General features: G+C 41.9%; 1 protein-coding gene across 1 annotated transcript in view; it reads right to left on the bottom strand.

Moving 5' to 3' along the window:
* Positions 1-14,969, bottom strand: part of ME3 (malic enzyme 3) — a 118,402-nt gene extending 103,433 nt beyond the window's left edge. Inside the window, exon 1 of the mRNA XM_058862278.1 lies at positions 14,575-14,969. Coding sequence (XP_058718261.1) covers positions 14,575-14,748 — 174 coding nt within the window. The 5' untranslated portion in view covers positions 14,749-14,969. The remainder of the gene's footprint in view (positions 1-14,574) is intronic.
* Between the last annotated feature and the right edge of the window lie 484 nt (positions 14,970-15,453).

Here is a 15,453-nt window from a genome sequence, read left to right as displayed (position 1 = left end):
CTTGGAGGCAGATCCTGGCTCCAAACACCCTTAACGTGTCTTTTTTACTAATCATACTTTAATCTTACTGCTCAGTTACTGCATAGCACATGGGGAAGACAGGTCAAACTCCTACACTAGCATTAGAGAATCCAGGATCTAAACCCATTATAGTACAAGGGCCTGTCATACTGCTTCAGGATTTCTTCTTCCATGCATCCACTACACTTCTGCTTTTCCTTTTTCAAATAAAAGAAAGAAAGCAATTCAGTGAAAAAATGCCATGAAACCTCAGATGTAGGCAGATACATACATTCAAAAGTGACTGTTTTACTTCTCATTTATTTAATACAGCAAATGCCAACTGACAGACATCATAAGCTGTCTGAAGCTCATCCTGCAAGTTCATTTCAGTTTTGCAGTTGATTTTCTTCTGCCTGGTACTAAAAAATACATCAATACAAAAATAGGTAAAATACTCAAAAATACTCAAAAATACAGACCAATTATTGTCTTGTAGTTTTGCTTCTCTTTCCTCTGAATGCAGAGCAAAGTGCATCACCATTTGTTTACAACCCAGCTGTGTTCCTATAAATCCACTCCTCAAATAGGCGTTAGCCAGAAGACACCCGGAGTCTTACAGCAGTGGGATACTAAATCAAAAACCTATGCCCTAGTTCAGCAAAGTACTTTCTTAAACAATATGAAGCCAGTAAGATTATAACTTTACTGCAAAGGGCTGTAAGTACTCATTTGCTTCTCATAAAATTCAATCTGCTTTGGATCTAGTCCTAGACATGTGCTGGAAGGTGTCATTAAATAAAATGAGAGGAAAGCCAAGCTAATAATTTCTTGATTTCTAAGAAATCACTGGTTGTTACATCTGTCTCATCAGATACTTGAGTAGCAGTCACAGGGGGACCACACATCACACCCACTAGCCCACTCTCTGGCCCACTAGCTTAAAGTATTTAGTTTATTTTAGTTCTCTCTTTGAATTACTGTTTTAATTATGCATACAAGGTAATAACCTTAAGTTTACAGGTATTGACATCTGTATCTGTATCTTATGCACACTGTGATTTGAAGTTTTGAACTGTTACGAAATAAAGCCAGAAATAAAGCCAGAAATTTTAAGTGACTAAATAAAAAAGAAGTGAGCTCTAGTAAACAGAATTAAAATAACCTCCTCTAACAGTGATGTATTAGCACTCGCTTCCTTTGTGCACAGCTTTTGGGAAATATTTCACAAAATGTTTTTCATTTTATACAACAATGCATATTTGATGGCATGTATGGGATAGAGCATTTGATACATCACATGTGTTTCTAACAGGCTGTGGTGGAGATTATTTTTGGTATAGATAATAGATGCTACAACAATACAACTGAGTAAACAGGTTTGCTGGCTGAACGATGAGGGAATTTATTCAGAGAGACTCATGTTGACCTACAAATGTCCCATATTACCTTGAGCAAGCTAAATTCAGCTCCACCCTAAAGTACTCCAAAACTAAATGTAAATTATGACATGATGTCCACACCTGCATGATTCTTTCTTGAATGTATATCAGTGATTCAGAAACTGTCCTCCATAACTAATAAGAAATAGGACAGAGTTCAAAAGTGTTTGATGTAATGCAGCAGTGTGTTAGGGCTCCAGTAGCCTAAATGAATCCCACTAATGACAAGCAGAAAGTGAATGATACATGCCTTGAAAGTCCCAAGAATCAGGAATAAGAAATAAACCACAAATATTTGTCTCAGTCACAATCTTCTTCTTTTCTCATTTTTCTTTTTCCTTTCCTTTCCTTTCCTTTCCTTTCCTTTCCTTTCCTTTCCTTTCCTTTCCTTTCCTTTCCTTTCCTTTCCTTTCCTTTCCTTTCCTTTCCTTTCCTTTCCTTTCCTTTCCTTTCCTTTCCTTTCCTTTCCTTTCCTTTCCTTTCCTTTCCTTTCCTTTCCTTTCCTTTCCTTTCCTTCCCGCACCTTCCCGCACCTTCCCTTCCCGCACCTTCCCTTCCCGCACCTTCCCTTTCCTTTATTTTTTCCCAAGTCTTGATGTTCAAATTCAATAGTTTCTATACCTCACCAAAATCTGGAAGCCACAGCTGGGGTTCATGTGTCTAATCACAGCCTCACTGCACTGAAAAAGTAATCTGTGACTCCATTTTATACTCAGGTTGGAGAGCATTTGACATAAATGATGCATTCTAGCATGCTTCTTGATTTGCAGAGCAATAACTACGTACCTTTACTACTTCTAGTATACCTTCACATCACCCGTCATTTGTCAGGTGAATTAAAAAACATGAATAGAAATGCTCTTCCTAAAGAATGAGCTCTGAGATCTATTCTCTCCTGCACAGGTATCTCAAGGCATTCCATCTGTTTCTACCTGGATTTTCTGCTGGGGAAAAATATAAGGATTTTGGCTGTTGCCCTATGATTTCTGAAAGTCCAGGAACTCAGAGCTTCAGTCTCACATGATGAATTAGTCTGCAAGTGGACAGTAAATCCACTGCATCCCAAATATGATCAGCCTCTGCATATGCACAGACTATATGCAAAGGAGATGTTGGTTAAGTAGAAGCCCCAGATATATGGTCCATCTCATCCAGAATGAGGTGAAGAATATACAGTGCAAAAAGTTTGTCCAGATGGTCTAGTAACCATACCCACCTCAGATCTGGAAAGTCTCACATACTTGCAGCTCCTCAGCTCAAGCCCTCAGCCTCACCTCTCCTAGCAGCATTCTTCTGCCTGGATAGGAAAATGCAGTGCTTCCCCAAAGTAAAGGGTGAAGCTTCCTTTCAAGAGACAGAAAGTGCTTTCCATAGTATAAAATAACTACAAATCTGAAAGGAAATAGGCTCACAGTACTTCAATCAAATTTGGTTTGGGCCCCAAATTGGGGTTCACTGCAAGCAGCTCAGACTTTGAGAAAAAATTTCCAACACTAGGGAAATTAAAACCAGTGATGAACTGATAGGTGACTCTTATCAATGACTTTATGTCTCCTACAAGCACACTTGATACAGTACTGCAGCTCAGAGAGTACATTATGATGGTGCCAATCAGACTTGGAGAAAGACTTGAGTACGGTTCCAGCTGCTCCCTGTATCCTAGGAGATCTGTAGCCATGTTCACCACTGCTCTTCCCTGCTCCACCACTGTGCCATATTTAAGCTCCTGTGAGATGTTACAGTTATTCTGTGACAAAAAAACAAACCCCAAAAAGTTAAAAGCATCTACTTTACTGAATTTGCTATTTCTCAGGAAATACTAATTGAAAACTTCTTGCTCTATGTTACAAATTGCAGCACAAATATTATGATTCTGTAAGTCAAACAAGATTAATATCCCTCTTTCCCTGCAGGAAATCCTAATAAATGCTACAAGGGTTTCCAGCTTTGCAGGAAGTGAAACTGCTGGACTCTCATACTCTTTTATATTTGGCTTCAGTGGGAAACTCATTTTGCAACTCCATCAAATACCGGTTACATTCCTACAAGGAAAACAGTCCAGCTGCCAGTCAATAGGACATTCGACCTTGTAAAGAAACCTGAAAGGCACTTGTACAAAACAACAAGATCTGGTTACAGTTGCACTGTCACTGCCAATTCCATTAAAGCTTATCTTTAAAATGTAATGAGCTGTTTAAAAGTGGCCAACACTAAACCCACTTTACAGCAGCAGCCAGAGTCTTGCTGCTGCTTTCCAGTGCTTTCCCATCACTTCCTTTCTATTTATATGAGAAATTACTTGGTTATCTTATAACTCCAAATACAGTTAACATGCTAAATACAAAACAATTACTTGCCTCTAGGGAGAGTGCCCCAGTTTCAGCAACATGAGTCATTCATTCTGCTTTCATAAACCCACCCCATTACCCTCGACCAGTGGACATGTGGGAGGTCACAGTTCAAAGGCACTTCTGTAAATTTTATTAAGCTACAAGAATTCTGCAGGGCCGCTTCAAGCTCTCCAAGGCATCTTAGTGCCCTCGTTTTTCCTCCAGCAGCTCTTGTGAAAATGTCCAGCTCTTCTTGCCTGCATGTCAGAGGACAGCTTCTGACTTTGGAAAGGCATCACTGAGCGGGTCACCCCAAAGCTCCTATGGAAGATGAATGAGTTTAGGCAGACAACTGTGGAGGCCCAGGGCCTGTTACCAAAACGTCTCAATGCTGGAGTGGCAGAGGGAAAAGGGGAGAGATACCTCTCTAGAAAAGTGTAAGAGAAGGCCTCCTTCCCATGGGCCTTTTGCAGCCACACGTTGGTGCCTTTTGGGTTCTGGTGTTCCGATAGTGTGTGGGGATTGATGTCACCCTTTTTCAGCCCCTGTTTACCATTCATGTACCCTTCCTAGAATGTTCTTCCTTCCCTTAACCCCTATTTGCTCTGTTTTGCCACATTGTTCCACCCGTTATCCCCTTGATTCTCCCAAACCTTAGCCATTCCCCTGCACCACTGTCCCTTATCCCTATTGGACCTCGACCCTCAGATCCACCCCTTCCGTCCCTCATTTAACCCTGTGCCCTGAGCCCAATCCTTGGTTCTCATCCCTGCACCTAATCAAGGCTGTGTTCAATAAACCAGTTGTCGGATTCCAAATGGGAACCCATCCCTTTGTCTTAAATCATCAGCATTTTCTTTGGTGTGCTCCAGGCCCTGAGAACGCTGGTTGCTCTCTGGGATCTTGTTGCAGCATGCGCCGTAACAGACAACATTAAAATAAAGAATGCTAACATGCGCTTTTGATTTTTAGGACACAACTGTGGGAGTAGCTGGAGCCTTCATGGGATTCTCTATCAGTAGAAATTGGTATTATTGGTAAATTCCATTTTTGCTTGGAGACTGGCTTAAACAATCAGTAAGCACAATTTTTCATATATGCTTTCATTTTAATGACCATTTATTAACAGAGCAAAACAATGAAATTTGACACTCTACTACCATTAACCTTAACACTTCATAATGAAAAGGACCTTGTATCTTGAAAGGTGCAGCTGCTTATTCCTAAATTCAAAAAAGGCTCAATGTAAAGTTGACTGAAGTTAACAGAAACCCTCCCAATGACTTAAGCCTATGCTGCCCCTTAGAAACCAAAAAGCAATGCTCAGGCAGAGCTCTGCTGTTGCAAGCATTTTTTCCCCCTAGACACAAGCCAGGAAAAGCTGCTGGCATCAGCACACGGAGTGAAAGGCACGTTCCACATCTCCTTCAAATAAATACTGCTGCACATCGCAACCTGGGCAAGTTACCAAACCTAAGAGGAATCTGCTGCATGTGTGCAATGAGCAACAAGTCACAGTGGTATGTGCGCTGAAAATCCTCACAACTTGAGACAAAAAAAAGTATTTTATTTTACCTTTACTGCTGAACAACTATTTCTGTGTCTGAATGTAATTTACAAGCTCATGAGCCACCAATGGCAGCCAGGAGTGAGTATAAATACTCACTATTGAGTATAAAGTAACAGAAACTGCAGAACAAGCCTCTCTGCATTAAGACCAGCGGTGAATTCCATTTGGAAAGTTTTCTGTCTAGTCGCCTACCTGGAGCACATGGTCACATCTATCATTGCTTTTCATGGCTTTCACACATCAGCCACTGTATCTGCCAGGCACCAGGGGAAAAGAGTGGTTTTCACTTCTTCTTCCCAATATTCTCATCACTTCAAGTACTTTGGGATCCCCTCCCACAAACTGTGTGTCTGTCACCACAAAACACCTGAACTACTAAGATGTTAGTACAAGTGTCTTTCACACTTCTGCAACCACTGTACAACTTTTTCCTAACAGAGTAGTGTCTGCTGGAATTTAGACTTTATGCTCACTCCACTACTGCAAATGACCTTCTCTTGCAGATTTTTTTTGGGTCTTTTTCCTAGGTTTTAAAGAGGTTCTGTCATAGAAAAATAAAATCCAAAACAATGGGAGATACAATTTTTAGATTTTTTTTTTCTTTCTCAGTAGTCAGATTAGCAGTTCGGCAAACAATTTTTGATACTTTTCTCATTTAGTGGCTAGATCTAGAACCCTTCATACAGAATTGAGGGAAAGAAGGGTCTTGATCCTCCAATAATTGTGATCAAGGAACCTGATTTACAGAGGCAGTTGTTTTATCACAGAAATTAGCTACAGATGCAAATGACAACATGAAGACATCAAATTCCCTGTGAGATAGGAAATGGCTAAAAGTGAGAAGCTTTTAGCTTTGGTGGTGGTGGGGTTGTTTGTTTTGGTTTTTTTTATTGGATTTTTCTTTCTTTGTTTATTGGACCAAGTAATCTATCTGGGGATAATTAAAACTGAGCTGCTAGAAGAAGGGCTATGAACATGAAGATCCATGGTCTTACTTCTCCCCTTTTCTCCCCACCTCTAAATCATTAGACACAATAAAACAGATTATCTCTTGCTCCAGACTCTGCCCTACTTACCTGCTTAGACCATCTTGACAACAGAAACCCTTAATAACCTGGACACTAAAAAATAACAGGATTTGGCAGTTTAATCCATTCTCTCATTTATAATAATCACAAATAATGCAAATAATCATAACTGTAATCACCTGCAGGTTTTACATCAAACCATTTTAATGAAGATAACACAGAATTTAATAGTTTCCATAATGAATTTAAGCACTAGGCAATGTGACAAATCCATTAGCCCAGCCAAAGAGAAAATGTTCAAGGTATCTTGTCCAGGAGAACACAGCACTGTTGTTTTTGAAATAACCTATTTTTTCCAATATTTAGAGACACAATGAAGTCTTAACTACATGTTTTATGAGACTGAGCACAACTAATCCATATGGACTTACCATAAAATAGACTTACCATTTTTTAAATTAGACATACAGAATAGAATTCTCTACGGTGTGAAGCTATTTGTTTTATATACACAACAGAGAAATGTACTGACAATCTGTTTCAGTTCTATGGGTCCACATGTTGAGAAAGGCAACGTGCAACAGAGAAGCTGCAAAGTAGAAAATGCTGATATGCAGAAAACTTTTGCATTGGCCTTAGATTTCTTTGTCAGAACCATAGTCTACTCAGTTCCTGTCTTAGTTTTGTGTTTGGCAGCTGCAGAACTATAAAAATCTTTGCCATTTAAAACATTTTTAGAAGAATGACATTGTATTAGGCTGACAATACAGAAGTCATTTATCAAAATGTCACATCGTCTGGAGAGACAGATAGCAAGTGTCACCCCTGGGCCTCAAAGAGGAGATTAAAAAATTAAAACATGCTCATCATCTCCACTAGAGCACATTATAAACTGAAAGTAGTCAAGTTTGCTGTTAGGCTAAGCCTTCTATTGAAAGAGAGGTAATTTTCAGCAGTGTTTATTCTCCCCCAAGAACCAAGGCCTGTCTGACCTGTTTACAACAGCTCTAAAGCTAAGTCTGTCCCAAAAGAATTTCTTTGGATGAGTGCAACAATAGGTTGTTCAAGGTTTGGTAGCAGGTCTGTATTTCAATGAGAAAAAGACAGAAAAGTAAGTAACAGAGGAAAAATAAGAGACAAAACAAAACCCAAACCAACAAACAAGCCTAAAAAAACCCAGAAAAATCAGACTATCTATAGAACTGCATGTCATTTAATAAGAGAGAGGCAGAGGCAAGGGTCCCCCCATGCAGGGCAGCATCCAGCTTTCAGCTACAGCAGCTGTGTGTATTGGCAGCTTCCCTATCAAGCTTAGGGCTCAAACTCTGCCAGGGGCTCAGTGCTAGAAATGCCAGAGTGCTGCCTGCATGGGGGCACATGGTGTCAGAGGCTCTCTTAGAAGTGAAGAATGAGTAAAACAGCTGAAGCACAGGAGAGCTGCCAAAAGGTATGTTTGCACAGTGTCTCCCATTAGCCAGGCAAGTGAGGTGGGGCAGGAAGGTAGATCAGCATCACTTATAGCAAGTCAGAGAAATAAAACTATCCCAAAGCCCTGGAGGGGCCTAAATACTATAAAAAATTGTAACTGTTCCACCTTCAGCAAGGGGTATAAAGAGAGCACAGTTACTCATTGAAGAACAACCTTTCCTTTCTCATCTCTGAATGAAGGTCAGTAACAGCACTAATTGTTCTTCTGGAGGTGGCTGCTGCAGAAGCTAAAGAGGAATTCAATTTACATTCTCTTAATCCAAAATGGATTTGTCAAATGGAACTGGCTCTAGGTCCAGTTTTGTTTAGCAAATGCCAGATCTAACACAACAAAAACAAAAACTTAGGAGTCAAAATCTGCCACACAGCATTACAAGGCTGCCAGACCCATCTCTAGCCAGTACCTTACTGCATGTCCAAACCACGTGAAAGCAAAACCAAGCCACAGACTACAGCTCTCCACTTCATCTTGGAGATCAGCACTGCCTTTCAGCACCTTCAGGTGAATCATCACTAATTCTAACAAGCTCCAGTGACTCATCAAAGAGCAGCACACAGTCTCTAACACCAGTGACACTGTATGTTGTGCTACTTAGTGGGGCAAGGCTTGAAGCGTGCCAAAGTCAGTGAAGTACACACTGTTCACCCCACTCATAATATGCTCAGTCTTCCTGCAAGCATCTACAGTGGTTCCAAAGTAATCATAATCTACTAGTAGCTTATCCCATATTTCACTAGATGCAAGGGATAGGAATGTGAACAAGCTGCAATATTCAGCACTAAATCCATTCTAACTGCAACAATATCAATTTTCATATTCTTCACCTAAGAGTTTGTGTTACTTAAGTGCAAATTTTATTCAAGTGCCAGAAAAGCTTAGTCCATCCTATGAAACCAGAGCTGCATTCATTCTTGGCTCAGCCTTAACAAAACATGCCTGATGTAAGGATTAAGGCTTCTCCAAAAGAAGGGGCATGATAAAAAGAAAGCAACATAAACAGCTGCCAAACTGATTAACTTCCTCAACTTAAAGGCAGTTTTAAAAGTATTTTTACAACATTTTCAAAAAACAGAAAGAAGCATTTTGTTCCAAAACCAATTTATTTTTATTAAAATCTTATACTGAGTGCAAGCATAAACTCAGCAGTTATAAAAGCTGCCCAACCAATGCTTCCAAGAACTCTCAATCTCATTTATAAGGGCTGAAGGGAAAACAAGGACCAACATATTAATGGGTTAGCACAGCACAGAGACAGGGTCTGCATCAGCACCCCTCTCACCCTCACAGCAACAGACAGTCTATGCACTTCCGAGCTTTTCCATGGGAGCGCTACTCCCAAAGCATTAGCAGCATCCCAAAGGGGAGAATGAAGTGCTGGCAAGAGGTTATGTGGGCAGACAGGAAGGCAGATGGCTTCTTGGTTTGGCTATGAAAAGGGAGACAAACTGGATCAAAGCTGGGTGAGTAAAGGGACTTTTCCAGGCTGCTGCTAATACCAGAAGCACCAACAGATTTAGTTTGGGCTCAGTCTGCTGACCACACCGTAACAACAAGTTCTTTGGCATCAAACCATTAGGAAATGTCCTTACCAAAAGACAGTCTGGACTCAGAAAAAGATATGACTGACACTAACACCAAGCAAACAAAATAAAAGTTCATATTCCAGGATGATGGCCAAAACAAATCTAACTGAGCAATCATATTTCCAGAATGCCACCGCATTTGTTAAAATATTTGGCCAAAGCTCATGGCCTAGGAGTTTGTTTCCAATTGAAGTCATGGGGGATACACACACCTTGGCTTGACTAATGAAGTACAAACATGCTCTGGGCACCATCAAAGGCTCATCCCAATGCACAGTGCTCCAGTTCACTCACATTTCAAATCTAGAGTATTTAGAACCTGATTTGACAAAACATCATGTCTCAGCTATAGTTTTAATTGGGTCTAAAGCTGCAGGGCTTGGCTATGAAAATGTCTTGTTTGACAGCCCTAGAAACACAATTGTACTATCAGGTCAGTTCATGTACATGGGCATCCTGTCTCCCAAAGCAGCCACAAGCCTTAAGAAGAGTAAATAACACATGGTAATAGGATACCCTTCCACTGTACTCTCCTATCTTTTCATTATTTTCAGTTTGGGGACTTTCTAAGCCAGGTGTTTTTTAGATTATTTAGTAACCCCCAGTAGAGGATTTTTTTTCTCTCTAAATTAACTTCTCCAGTCTAAAATTTGTCCCCCAAAACTTGCTCAAATAGTTACGGGCTCCTGAAAGAATATGAAGGGAACCCCTAAACTCTGCCCACCTCATACTCTTGCTTTGCAAAACACAGATGGCAAGTTAACAAACACTGGAAGGTACACACTTAAAGCCCCGTGCATCACTCAGTTGTTATGTGTCTATCCAGACCTAAAGGTAGCCAACTGAAAAGTCCAGCTGCAAAAAAACCTCCAGTTGTAAGAACTCAACCTTGTGGATTTAGAGAGATTCACTACTTTGAAAACAGAATTCTGCCTCGATTTGATCTTGCCAACTAATTTCAGACACACTGTTTTTGTGCTCATTACTATTTTTTTTTAAATCAAGTAACTTTACAAATCCACCTAATTTTAGCCCTGTTTCACCACAGCTGCCAAGTGCAGCCATGTGCAAGATCATACAATTTGTTTCTCAGCTGCAGTGGCAAATTACTGACACCATTCAAAGAACTTTCAGTCAGCTCAATTTCAATCTCTGCAAAGCTGAAAGACAAACAACCTTTCTGTATTTGAATCATGTATACAGCAGTACATTCAAAAAATGCTGCAGAAACCTACACCAATTCTTTAAGGTTTGATTCTTACAGATCCAGACTAGTAATTTTGTTTTGTTGGGTTGTTTTTTTTTTTTTTGGTAATTCACTATGACATTCCATGAAAAACAATGGACAACATGCATGCACATCAAAAGAGTAGAGAGTATTATCCAGATGTACTCAGAGACCACAAAGTCAGATCTCCGCACTGCACTTGCAGGAAAGTTTAATGGATTATATCAACCCTTCAAATAGGGCAATATCCTGCCACTCCAAAAACAAACTGTGACCTCCAATGCTGCATCTGTTTGTCATGGCAGATCTCCAAGCAGGCACGATTTATCTCAAAATTAGAACTTCCAGAAAAATGCAAGAAGTGTCATCAACCTTCCAGTCAGATGTCATGAACAAAGTTGCAGCCAATTTTGGACATGACAAGATTTTTGAGTCCTTGCAAGGGTGTGTGGTCAAACTGGGAATTGGCCAGCTCAGTCCATGGTCGTTCAAATACAGAAAAGGCATATGAATTTGTGACAGAATCCCTGGAAAAACTGGGAATCATTAAAGGCACATCTGAGATGAACAGAATTGCACAAATCTTAAGAACTGACAGCAGTGACAGAGAGATCATGACATGGCCTTGACCACATCTAACACAAAGCAGCTTTGATAAACAAGGCAGCAGGTAAGGGAAGCCCCATCTTTCCTCCCAGGGTCTCAGCATCAAATTAGCTTTTCACTAGGCTGAGGCCCCACAGCAGAACAGACTTATTTCTCAGCAAGTCCATTTTCATTGGATCACCACAGAACACTCTTATTGGTGCTCTCTGGTTATTTTTAGGTTCTCCAATTTTGCGGCATTCAAAGTCTGGAAAAGAACTTCTTCATGAAACACTTCATAAAAACATGTGACAAGTTCTTCTTCACCCTATTGTTATTTCTGAGACTCTTTAGTCAACTAAGAACAACTGCTATTGCCTTTTAAAGCTGCAAGTACCTCTCACAAGAATGCTGATGTTTCCCAAATCCTGCCTTTGGATTAAACATGGACTGTCACACTTCACAACACAAGGAAGAACAGTATCTGAATACTACAGTAAAAAGAAATGTAGCACATAGTAAACAAAGACCAAAGGGAAGAAATAGCTGCAAATTTATTAAATACGTAACTATTTTTTGGATATATTTTTTTTCTTCTTCTCAGGCAGCTTTGGAAACCAGGGGAATTTCTCAGAGGACAGCCTGCTTTTACTTTTACTAATATTTAGGATACTACAGAGGACCTGTCAGCAGCGGATTTTGAGCCTGCTTCTTCTTCAAAGCACCTTCAACCTAGTAAGCAAGCAAAGACTTGGATCAATAACCTCAGACTGTAAATCAGTCTGCAGTTCTGCTGAAGGGACAGTGTTCTTCATTTAATAAATACCACACACTTCACAGCTTCAGATTGACAGCTTAAACTTCATCCAAAAGCTATAAAAGAGCCAGGATATTGAATAAACCAGCAAAACGCTGCCCAAAGTCTCACTTCTGAACATTTTTATCAGAGGTTCTTAGAGAGATGTAAGGACTATTCCCTGCAGAGCTGCTTGCAATCAGTTGAAAATTTAGATTAAAGTGAGATCCACTGCAGAAAAACAGCAATAACTCCATGTCTGCATTTAGTTACCAGAAGGGTAAAGAGCAATTGATATGTGAGGAGAGTACAACAGCTGAAAACCTACCTAAATTAGGGATCCCTAGTTTTGATTTACACTACTGCAGCTCAGCAGACCAAAGGGCCACCAATCCCACACTGACAACACATGAACTGCCTGAAACACACCTTTTCAGCTGAACACAGGTCATTCACAGGCTACAATGAACTGTTAAGAACCACAGAGGAGCAGAAGCCTGTTTAGAAAAGTCTGGAAAGAGGTCTTGAGTGTTTAGCAATGACGGGTTACCTAGGTGCATACACGGGCAGTCCTTATCTCTTACCTCAGATGTTAGCCATCTCTGTCTTGGCTTGGATGCGCTGTAGATGATTATCTCCGTGACTGTAAGGTCCGCACTGACTGAGGAACATGACAAACAGCAAACACCCAGCTGGAGGCCAGCTGGGAGACTTCTCGTGGCCAATTAAACATGGCACACTACAGTACATTTTTCCTCTAACAGGAACAGTTTTCTACTCTTCTCTCCACCTGGCCAAAAAATCCATTTAGATGTCAAGAAAAGTACTTTATTTCACGGGAGGAAGGAAAACACTTAAGAAAAGCCTCAGTTCTGAAAATTACAAAACAGGACATTAAAAATCTACTCTTGCATCAGCCAGATTCAACTGTTTGTGTGTTATTATTGCATTACACAAAGGTCAAAGTATTAGTTTTTCAGTTCAAGTCAATATATGCAATAAAACTAGAAACACTAGCTATGTGACTTTTTGTAATTACCATGAAGCACTCATCAAAACCTCTTGATGTCAACAAATGACTGTTGTTTATGATCTAGTTGGCAGTCCCTTTTCTCTTCAGCCATACAGACAGCCATAATGATTCAAACCAGAATCATTATACAGTGTCTGTCTCTGCACTGCACTTGCAGGAAAGTTTAATGGATTATCTCAACCCTTCAAATAGGGCAATATCCTGCCACTCCAAAAACAAACTGTGACCTCCAGTGCTGCATCTGTTTGCCATGGCAGATGACAAACTTGTTGCATATTCAGTAATATCCAGTGTCATGGCATGCCTTGGTCCTTTAGGATTCATCTCTATGGATGCTGAAATGGTACCAGAAGATGCAGCTCAATGTATAGCATCCTACACAAAGCAAAAGTAGTTATCCAAAGGGTCTCCAGTCTGGAAGCTGACATAGGAGGCTCATGGACTGAAAAACTGTGTACCAAGCATATGACACATAGTCACAGCCCAATCAATTGATCAATTTCAATACCATGTTTAACATCTGCTCATTTTAGGTAAATAATGCACTTGTAGTTATTTTTAGTAATATTAACACAAGAAAGTAAATCCCAACATTCTTGAGTCTGACATATTCGATCCCAAAATTGGCACCTAGATTATTTTTTCTCTTCAAATTATGGAAAGGCATAGAAAAGCAGTATACAGTTAAGGGGTCTCACTTCACACATCTTGTAGAGTGCTGAAAACTTTCTCCAAAAGCATTTTTTTTTAGTTCTTATGATAACTGTATTGTTAATGTTTCCACAGTATTGAGGATAAATACATCTTCAGCCTGGCGAGATGCTGCTTTGGTAGAGGAGCACAGACAGCTATGGATATGCTATAAAAGGAAGACTGAAAACAAGAACAGCCACACATGCTTGTTTTACCATGAAGGTGTGAATGACCCGTTTCACTACTACATGTGTAAAACTATATACATATATACACACATACACACATACACACACACATACATATCTATCTATCTATCTATCTATCTATCTATCTATCTATATATATATATATATATATATATCAGGTTTTGGCATTCGACTTTAAGGAGAAGCCATGCTTTGTCCAGTCCAGGTTTCAGGTTTTTGCGTTTTCAGGAAAACAGATTCAGCTCCCAGGCAAAGGCACTTCTGTCCTACCCGGGCTCTCTCAGCGCCACTGCGGCAGCAGAACAGCGGCCGGAGGGGAGGAGGCATGTGCCTGACTCCACAGGAGGCTGCAGTACGGAGCCAGGAGCTGGACATCCATCACACATCCCCAGCTGTGCTCATGTCAACCCGCGGCCGCTCCCCGTGCCCAGCATTTCACTCCCGTGGGAGCGGAGCCGCTCCCCGGGGCCGGTCCCGGCTGAGGCCGCCACAGGGACACCTGCCATGCAGGCCCTTCCCCACCTCCGCCGCCCTCCCCGAGGCCCGGGCCGCGCACTCCCCTGCAACACCCCCGCCAAAGGCACCCACCTTGTTGAGGTGCGGGTTCCTGATGATGTCGTAGCCTCGCTTCTTGACGGCCGAAGCGGGGCTCCCCGCCTGGCTGCTTCGGGCCCGGGTGACGGCGAGCAGGAGCGGCCCCGGGCCGGGCCCCACCGCCCGCAGCAGGCGGCGGGCGCAGACCCCGCCGCACACCGGCACCATCGCTGCTCCTGCCACAGGGAGCCCGGCGGGCCCGGCCCGGCCCGGCCCGGCCCAGGCGTGCCCGGCCCAGGTGTAGCCGGCGCGGCGGACCCGCCGAAGCGAAAGGAAACCCAGGAAGCAAATCCCGCCGCAGCCCCGCGGCGGCCGCCCCTCCTCCGTTACCTGCTAAGGCTCAGCCGGCGGCGCAGGGGAGGGGGAGCCGGGCCGGGCCCGCCCCCGCCGGGGACAGCGACACGCCCGGCTCGGGACCCGGCGGTGGGAGCGCGGCTGCCCGGCGGTCCTCGCCCCCTCTGCGTCCGCACTGTGTCCCCCAGCCGCCATAAAGGGCATCGGGTGGGCGCTGCAGCGCCTGCGGACCCTGGACAGGGACACGGGGCGCCAGCGGGACGCGGAACGGGACAGCGGAGCAAAGCTGCTCGGAGGAGTTGTTAGTACTTACGGAGCATCTTCAAAGAACTTTTCGGTCCAGGAGTGTGAACAGCAGCGGTTGGTTTGGCGTTTCAAGCCGCATATTATCCATAAATTCCCTATGTGAAATTTATATACACCGTATACTGTACATATAATGTATTTTCTATGTATATAGTTATATAATGTATATAACCTGTTTGTTTGGTTTGTGAATTTTGTTTTTGTTTTTGTTTTGTTTTGTTTTTGTTTTATAAATGAGCTGGTTTATCCTTTAAAATGGTGAAAACATCATCA

Source organism: Poecile atricapillus, chromosome 1 (genome assembly GCF_030490865.1).
Source record: "Poecile atricapillus isolate bPoeAtr1 chromosome 1, bPoeAtr1.hap1, whole genome shotgun sequence".
Taxonomy (NCBI): Eukaryota; Metazoa; Chordata; class Aves; order Passeriformes; family Paridae; genus Poecile; species Poecile atricapillus.
The sequence above is the reverse complement of the archived record's forward strand: the minus strand, read 5'-3'. Positions and strand labels throughout refer to the sequence as shown.